The sequence below is a fragment of the Theobroma cacao genome, unplaced genomic scaffold, assembly GCF_000208745.1.
Source record: "Theobroma cacao cultivar B97-61/B2 unplaced genomic scaffold, Criollo_cocoa_genome_V2, whole genome shotgun sequence".
NCBI lineage: Eukaryota > Viridiplantae > Streptophyta > Magnoliopsida > Malvales > Malvaceae > Theobroma > Theobroma cacao.
The window spans coordinates 73,218-82,522 of NW_017234736.1; the positions used below are offsets into that span (position 1 = coordinate 73,218).

General features: G+C 32.2%; 1 protein-coding gene across 1 annotated transcript; it reads left to right on the forward strand.

The window, feature by feature from the left end:
* The first annotated feature begins 2,969 nt into the window (after positions 1 to 2,969).
* On the forward strand, positions 2,970 to 7,700 carry LOC18595539. The gene is made up of 6 exons (XM_007023541.2): positions 2,970 to 3,337; positions 3,989 to 4,133; positions 4,656 to 4,916; positions 5,902 to 5,983; positions 6,235 to 6,431; positions 7,124 to 7,700. The coding sequence occupies exons 1-6, from the start codon at positions 3,069 to 3,071 to the stop codon at positions 7,394 to 7,396; spliced, it is 1,227 nt and encodes a 408-aa protein (XP_007023603.2). The 5' UTR covers positions 2,970 to 3,068; the 3' UTR covers positions 7,397 to 7,700.
* The last annotated feature ends 1,605 nt before the right edge of the window (positions 7,701 to 9,305 follow it).

Genomic DNA, 9,305 nt, shown 5'->3' on the forward strand with positions numbered 1-9,305 from the left:
ATCAGACTATATATTGAGTTCAATCATAATCTTAGATTAATAATTTAGTTCCTCATTAAGTCACACATCATCATCAAATAAAATTTAAACATTAAAAACAAAATCAAGAAAATAAGAGAATAACATAAAGATAGAAAAACTCAAGAATTGTATTCTTGATCTCCAAATCTCCTTGAATCCTTCAAATTCTTCTTAGCGTCAATGACTTTGTACCTTGACTCTCAACTGTCAATCTGGTGTTTTGTTTTTTCCTCGAAATCTTTTGAAAGGTTGTTTTTATAGGGTTTTGAAGTTAGGCAAAGTTGGGTGAAGGAAAAAGTCAATTTCAACCGAGATTTCCTCATCAGACTATGTGGGTCGCAGCCTTGCCCAATTAATTAAAAGAAATTGTAATTACTTTAGGATTACAGCAATGTGTCAACTTCAACAAGATTTTTGACCACATTCCAAGTCGAATTGGGTAAAGTGGGAAACATGAAAGTTGTATATTTTTCTCTTATCTTTCCAACGGTCTAAAAATCATCTCATTTGGAGCTCTGTATAGAGAGTTATGGTCGAAATACCAAAACATATGCAGTGAAGTCTGTATCTTGAAATTGCTTTTCTTGTTCCACTAAAATTATTCTTTCATCAAATCCCTACAAAAGAATAAATAAATAAGTAATAACCTATTTTAACCACACTAACACCAAATTAAGTATAAAATTAACTAAGATTAGATTGACTCATCTAAAATAACTAATTTAAAATAATTAAATAAAATTTACTAATTTTTATGCATTGCCACAAGATTATTTTGTATAAAACATAGATGTAATTTTATAATTATTTTGTATTTATATTGATATAAGTTAAAAAAAAGAAAGAATAAATGATTAAAAGAAAAGAATATAAGATTAATGTAATTACATAACAATTTTTTTTTGTTAGATTAAGTGAAGGGATTTAGGGATGATAATAGAGATGGCAATGAAGCGGTTAGGATTGAGCATTTTTGTAAATTTGGGACATGTTGAATTTTAATTTTTAATGTCATAATTTTTTTTCAAAAGATCATTATATCATATAAAAAAACAAGTTAATTAATAAGTTTGCTTTTGTAAAAGAAAGTAGTATTGGTGCAACTAATTTCATGACATTAACATACAAAAATCTCTTCTTCCTTTTTTTTTTTTTTTTTATCTTTCATCTCTCAAATTGTTCCGAGTTATCAAAAGGAAGGGTCCCAATTGGGGGTAGATCCAAAATCCAGGATAAGGTCTTTGTTGGATTTGGAAGGCCGCCTTTGGTACCTTGGCTGTGCACAGTAGCTTTTAAAGTCGAAGGAAACAACAACAGCCTTCATGATGGACAAGTCGTGGGGTGACAACAAGGCAAGATAAACAATGATAGGATCAGCCTGAGTCTCTCCGCCTTTTGACTACATTGTCTTATCCATTTCTTATTTATGTACATATCCTCCTACCTATGATTGTGACAGCAACCATTTTTTTCCTTGGCTTGCTTGGAGATGTGATGGTGGTGGATATTAGTTTCATTAAGATTCTCAACCAATTGAAATTACTGGGCTCTGGATAATAGCTCGTATCAAGGCCCTCAAATTTAGAATCTTCCTATTTGTAGTTTCTTTCATGTTTTCTACTTTTATTCACTCCAATTATAATTCCTTTCTTTGATTTATTACAAATCCAAGTCACATGAAAACCATATTCTACCTAGAAGTCTATGTTGCTTACACTCTATGCAACAATACTAGTTACTGACCAATAAAACCATATTTTCAATCTGTTATTAATTATTTACTTTGGGGGAAACAAATTTAAAGATTAAAATTAGCTACAATATAATATTGTGAACAAGTTTAAAATATTTAATTTTATGCATTATAAAATGTATGGTTTTAATTTTTCTCTGATTTAGATATTGTGTTTTTTTACTCTTTTTTAATTTATAAAATATAAGTTTTAGCATTTATTAAAAATATAAATTGAGAAAATAATAAGTGAAATTCAATAAGACTATAAGAATACGCAAATATGATAAAAAGATTATTATGATATGATAATTAAAAAATCTAGTAGTTCTTTCTTATTCTTTTTAATTAATGTTTTAATAAGTTTGATATTAATAATGATAGAAAACCATTTCACATTTATTCCCGTTGTATATCTTTTCTTATCTAACAAGAAAAAAAGAAAAGAGCTTAAAAATTAAAATTGATATTCCATGGAATATGTTTTATATCAAACAAAGTCTTTTACTTACTTGTTTAATGGAGTACGTATAAGTAGCAATTATGATCTAAGCATTATATATGATATAAGAAACGATCAAATAGACAAATAAATCAATAAATTAACATATAATTAGACAAATTTAATATGACATTAGGCAACTATTCCATCTATCAAACTGAGTTATGGGGATTTATCATGGTTTCAAGCTAGCATGAGACCTGGTATTTAAAAATACCCTAACTTGATAACAAGATGGTGACCTATGTTGAAAAATAGTATATTTCAAAAAGTTTAAACATTTTATATTGGTAAGATATATAAAAGGTGAATGCTTTATACATAAAAATTAACTATAAACTTATTGTAAGTAAGAAAAACAGAATGAACTCTCAAGCACACAATATTAATAAATTTCAAATTTAAAGAATGATTCGATTTTAATAATATTTTCACTCCAAAAGAAATTGAAAGGGGTAGACTCAGAATATGGTTGGGTAATGATTTTTTTATAAAACTAAATCTGTTCTACGTATATTTATTCATATTATATAATAATAAAAATTCGCTTGAAAACGGAAACCATTTATTTTGTGTCAAAAGGAAGGAACGCGTTATTAGCTTTGGGATCCCAAAAATAAATTCAAGTAATCAACTCATCACCCATAATTTATCCGCAATCCACTTTTTCATTTATTTTTTTATTATTTTATTTTATTATATTCGAGGCTTTGGAAAAAAAAAAAAAAGAAAGAAAAGAAAGGGCGCTATTAGAACAATGTGGGTGTGAAGAGGGAGAGAGAGACAGAGAGGGAGAAGAGAGAGGGCAACTTGATGAAGATATGGGGATGGGTTGAATTGGAGAATGAGAAGATGAAAAGTATTTCTTCAATGGGATTTTGGTGGTGGCTTAACCTCAGAGCTACTCTCGTAGCTCTTCTTGTTATACCCATATTTCATCTTTCCAAGAAGTTTTACTTTAAATTCCTTCGAACTACATCTTCATCAGCATCAGCATCAGCATCAGCACCATCAAAATCATCCACTTTTCATCTTCACTCTCCTTCTTCACCCATTTCTCCACCTCCAGATTCTCAAGCAAGGTACCTTTTTTGTGGTTTATCTAATCTGGGTATCCTTTATTTTCCTTCAGTTTGGTGTTGATGTCACTCAATTTTATTCTTTTTGGATTGGGATTGCTTTTTTAATTGAGCTTCTGTTTCTTCATTTGTTGTTTTCTTCTTATTTTGTTCGCTGAATTGATTTTTTTTTTTTTAATTTGATATCTGGGTTTTCCATCACTTCAAATTTTGCTTCAATCTTTGTGGGTTTTACATCGTTCTTTGGCAAGTCCTAAATTAGTTTCTTTCCAAAGTTTTCTGTCGGGATTTCTATTGGTTAATTTTAGTTTTAGAAATTTCTTGACTGTCATAAAGTTTTGTTTTCTCCTTTTCGTTACTTCTCAGAAATGAAATTGATTCTACTTTTCCTTTAGGTCTTTTTATCTGCAACTTTTATTTTCAAAATAGCTATGGTTGATTTCTCTTCTTCCAAATGGGAAAATTTTCTCTATGGCTATCTACATAAACTCAACTCTCGGCATTGAAATAGTAACATCTGTTACTACTACACATATTGATTCTGTTTTTTTTTCATTAAACTGTGAATAGGGAAGGCTTTCAATGTTACTTTGATATGTTCCAAATTGGCATGTGACCTTTTACTGATTTGGAACTTGTGTTTGCTATCTGTAGAAACCCAGAGATTGTGTCTGATTCAGATTTGAAGTTTTTGATTGATAATTTGGATGAGAAGCTCAATGACGATGATAAATGGGCGAATGTAATCTATAAACAAAACAACTTTCTATCCTACAGGGCAAAATGCTGCAAATCTAAGGTTCTGTTTATTTGCTTTGCTTGGTTTATCTAGAATAACAATGTAGTGAAGTGATCTGAATTAGTAATTTTCGATTATTCAATTGTATATGACTTGGTGGACATGGCTTTAAGTTACAAATACCGTCTCTTTATAAAGCAGGACTGACACTGTGTACATTTGACTGACCCCAGGCTTGTGCCTTGGGGCTTGGCCAGCTCTTTGGCTTTCATTAGTTTATGAATTTTTTTTGTGAGATAACTCTTGTATAATACCTTTTTATCAACCACCACTGCTTGATAGCAAATGGAAAGTTAATTTATTTCCGTTTACATCTTTCTGTTGTGGCCATGCAATTGTTTAACATTCAATCTAATGTCTATTGCTAGGGCTTATTTTTGATTTATTTATCTATGTTAATTTATGAGTTAGTTTGAATTGGGCAACACATTGTTTGACATCTCTGATTATGTTCAGATGTTTCTCCATTGTCTTGTAAGACTTTAGCAAACTGAAAGTTATGTTCCTTGACGCTGATTGCAGGATAGACCACTGAAATACCTAAGCACGACAGTATTTGAGAGTTGCTCACCAGAGCTTCTGAGGGACTTCTATATGGACAATGATTATAGAAAGCAGTGGGACAAGACCCTGTTTGATCATATCCAGCTGCAGATGGACAGAACAAATGGAATTGAAATTGGCCGCACAATAAAAAAATTTCCCCTTTTGACACCTAGAGAATATGTATTGGCTTGGAGATTGTGGGAGGGAAAGGACAGAACATTCTACTGTTTTATTAAGGTGACTGTCACTGAAACTTAGTCTTTATCATGATGAATCCTTGTTGGTGATGATTACTGCATTGACTTGTGCATGCACTTCTGAATGCATATCTCTCTCTCTCTCTACGTTGTATCTTCTGACTGGATTTATCTGGTCAAAATATGGGAACTACATTAGGAAGGTTCTTGAGCAAGAAATTTGAGATCTTTAACATCTGAAGAATACCTCTGTTTACTTGTATCACCCTGTGCTATATTTATTTGTTTTTTATATTTTCTCAGTGTTCTACGTTATTTAGAATAAAACTTAATATATGAATGACATATAGGAGATATATGCCTGTTTCATGCTTCCATTTACCAGGATGCTTTGTGAGTGGTGTTTCCTACTCTTTTGGAAAGTGGAAACTGTATAGCTTATGTCAAGGATGAAGGAAACGATTGGCAGTATCTCTCATATGAAAGAGATGTACTTGTTTTTATGCTAAAATTTATTAATAATGGAATTCATCCTCATTTAACTCATGATAATGGTTCTCAGCCCAATGATATATAATTATTGGCCTGATATAGCTCATGGAATATTGTAATCTCATACAATTATTTCTCGCAAATCCTCAATTGAGTTGAATAGTAGTAGAAAATAGGATGATTTTCAATTTGCTTCCCATATCTCATGCAATCATTTCTGGAAGAGCCTCTATTGATTTCAAGAATGATAGTGGAAAATAGGAAGGATGTTATGATTTTGAAATATGAACCTGGGGCTTGGCTGTGATGATTCATTCACCCACCCTTGGTAAAGGGTGGAGCTCCTGCTGGGCTGTGTTCTAAACCAGCTCCTGCAAATACCAGGATTTATCCCCTTAATTTACTGTACCCAAAAAAAAGAAAATAAAGAATTTGCTCCCTGGATGCTTCTGCTGTTTATGGTATTTATCCTTTTTCTATGCTTACCAACTAATGATAGATTTTTCATCATAAATCTTGCTATAATTGACTAGGAATGTGAACATCCCTCAGCACCACGACAGAAGAAGTATGTTCGCGTGAGGTATTTTAGATCCGGTTGGCAAATCAGGAAAGGCAAGTGCCAGTATATTCTTTTTACTCATATCACTTTCCTTAATCCGTACAAAAAGCATTGGTGGTTTTCCATTGCAGCCGTGCAATTGTTAAGAAATTTGTCTGTCAAAACTAAATTGAGAACTTGAACAATGTGCTCCTTCCATTAATGTTTCTTGAGAGGGGAATAAAAGGGAATAAGGGATGTTGTAACATGTATTCTTCATTCTTTACTATTTTATGATTCTAAATTTTAATGTTATTATGTACAGTACCTGGTAGAGATGCCTCTGAGATCAGAATGTTTCACCAAGAAGATGCTGGTCTGAATGTGGAAATGGCAAAACTAGCATTTGCAAAGGGCATATGGAGTTATGTTTGTAAGATGGATAACGCACTACGCAAGTACTCTGTGATCAGCCATCCTCTGACCAGTCCAGCTGTTTCTGCAGCTACTCTGATTCAGAAGGTATGCCTTACTACATTCAACAAAAAATATGCTGTTTCTGAAATGTGGTCATGTTTACTATTGACTTATGATCATTGCTTAATTGGTTCTTCGATTTCACTACAAAGTTGGTTAAAATAGAATTATACAATTTTAATCAAATTTATTATCCTCTAGAAGAATCTACCTCTTTATCTTGGTTTCCTTCAAGTAAGTTGAAGACTAGTGTATTTGAGAAATGAATGAGATAGGTCATCTAATCTTTGAAGCAGAGGTAAAAATAAAGGGTCTGAGGACCACATGCAGGAGCTGCCTAGGGAGAGTGCTCCATGGCTCGAGCAATCTTACTGTACCTTTTACAACCCTATGTTATAAACTACTATCTGAACTTTTACAAATTTGTAGGATAAAAATGTGTATATCCAGATCATTCTGGCTTTTTGTTTGATTCAGGGTCTCCTTTTGCACTGTTGAGCAGTGTAGTTTCTGATAGTCTACACTACCCACATGGGCTAATCATCTAAACTGAGGCTATATCTAGTTTAGCTCCTTTTGTTGTTGAATATTTTCTTGAAATAAATTATGATTATGGAATTACATGATTAAACATCTGGTTCTTCTTATTAAAAAAAAAATCCGGTTCTTTAAGTTAGTGATATTATTATCATGGATCAGCTCAAGTATTGATTAGTGACATTGTTGTGTGCATATAGGTTCCACCTGAATTAGATACAACAAGTGGCGTTACTTCTGCAGCAGCCTCTACATCAATGGCCAGTTGTGAACCAGTTAATGGTGAATCCAGAGAAAAAAAGTTATCAAGAAGACCATCAAAAAAATTGGTAGCAAAAAGTTTGCTTGTTCTTGGGGGTGTGATCTGTCTGTCTCGTGGTCACTCTGCCCTGGGTGCTAAAGTCGCAATGGCATACATCTTAACGAAACTGAGAAAGCGTGGTGATTCATCAAGCCAAAGCACGCAAAGTTGAGACACCTGACTTTGTTGCATCTCTGCAGCTAATTTTGATGGTTTTATTAAGGCTTGCTACATAGATTTATTAAATTGAGGCATGAAGTTTAACTAGGGAGAGGGAGGGAAATAGCATGGTACGAGGGCAGAGGTTGTGTGATGTGTACAAAACTCTTATTCTGTAATTATTTGTTTTGGCAAGTGTGTAAATAGAATCAACCAGACGGCGTTTGGCAATCTAATGGTGATCACTGCAGCTGTGAACTTAAGCTACATACCATTTACAGCTTAATCAGATAGTCCGTTTTGATGTAGAATTTGTTTCTTTGGAGCTTGATAGATGAATCGGGGTAATTATAGGTCATATTTCAAAATGCGGGAGAGTGTGACATGGTGGCTTACTCTTCCATCTACACTTGTACAACGGCACAAAGAAGTTATAATAGCAAATGTCAGGCCATGGTTATGCAAGATGAGACAGCTGACCCTCGTTTGAGAAGAAACTCAGAATGTTTCTCCGCTTGTTTAGATGTTACTTTCTAGGTGACATTCTTACAATCTGTTGTCTTTAATTAGGGGATTACATGTTAATGCAACTATAAATCTAACATATCCAAGGAAAACGGTTATAAGAATAGCATGACCCATATGCCCTGGTGTGAGTATGTTTCTCCTTTCTTTTTAATCTCAACATTCTCTTGATATCTATGATTTTTTAGTGTGTATTTGTCAACTTAACCTGTCATTTTCTAATTGATACAGTGTCAACTTTTTGTTCTAATCGGTTATAAACGTACTACTTGAAAAAATATTTTTGAAGTATTTAAAAAAATTCAAATAAATTTTTATTTTTTAATCACGTTCAGTCAAATGTTTATATTTTCATTTTGAATATATCATATGACATTGATGTGATATATTGACATATTAATGAAAGATGATTTGACATGATATGATTATGTAGTATTTTCACTTTCTATGTCAACATTAGGTGGGTATAAAAATGACATGCTATTTTGAATAATGGTAATTAGTCAATCATTATAAAGACTTATTTGATTTAAAATAAAAATATATGTGTTGTATTGATAACTCTGTTATATAGAGTTATTTAGACACATTTTGAGAGCTTGAATAGCTAGATCTTTGAGTTTTTGGAGTCAGATTTTAACATTTTAAGTGTTTTTCTATTTTAAGTTAGATTACATGTTCAATAATTAAATTACATTATTTTAATTCAATTTTACTTTATTTTGCTTTAATTTATTTTAAAAAGAGTTCATGTCGATTTCTCTCATAGCTTTGTGCAAATTTAGAAAAGGTTAATGTGAATGTGAAAATTTTGAATTATATATTAAGTTCTAGAATATGTTTGATTCTCTCTCAAGGTGAAATCTTAGGCTATACTTAGTTAAAAAGATGATGTAGGTCATTTTTAGACCGATTGAGCCTTTTTAGCCTTCATTTACATAATTTATCCTTAGTTTTCCCCTTTGAGCCTAATGACATCTTTTCTTTGTTTGAACACTTAATTTTCAGCCTAGACCCTCATATAGATATTCCCAACAATTCTTACATCCCTCATTCCTAAATACATAAGTCAATTTAGGAATGTTATGAGCTAAATAGTGAAAAAGGTGGTGAAGATAAAAAATGAAGAAAAGTTCAAAATATGATTGTATTCATCTCACTACCCAATAAAAGAAAAAAGTCTGGGGATGTGAAATTGAGAAAAAGAAAGAAGGGAAAGAAAGAAGAAGAAAAAGGATGAAGTGATGAACAGAAGAAAAGTCTTGACAAAAAGGGGTATATCAGGTGAAGGAAAATAAAGCTCTTAATAGGTCTTAGTGTCGTAACGTGCGGGTCCGGGAACCCGATCGCTAGACGTAAATGTGAAAACTCACTAAAAATTAAACTAGGAGTCGCCA

Coding starts and splice junctions, on each gene's coding strand:
- LOC18595539 (XM_007023541.2), top strand. CDS start 3,069: ATGAAGATATGGGGATGGGTTGAATTGGAGAATGAGAAGATGAAAAGT. Junction 3,338..3,988: donor CCTCCAGATTCTCAAGCAAG/GTACCTTTTTTG, acceptor TGCTATCTGTAG/AAACCCAGAGATTGTGTCTG. Junction 4,134..4,655: donor CAAAATGCTGCAAATCTAAG/GTTCTGTTTATT, acceptor CGCTGATTGCAG/GATAGACCACTGAAATACCT.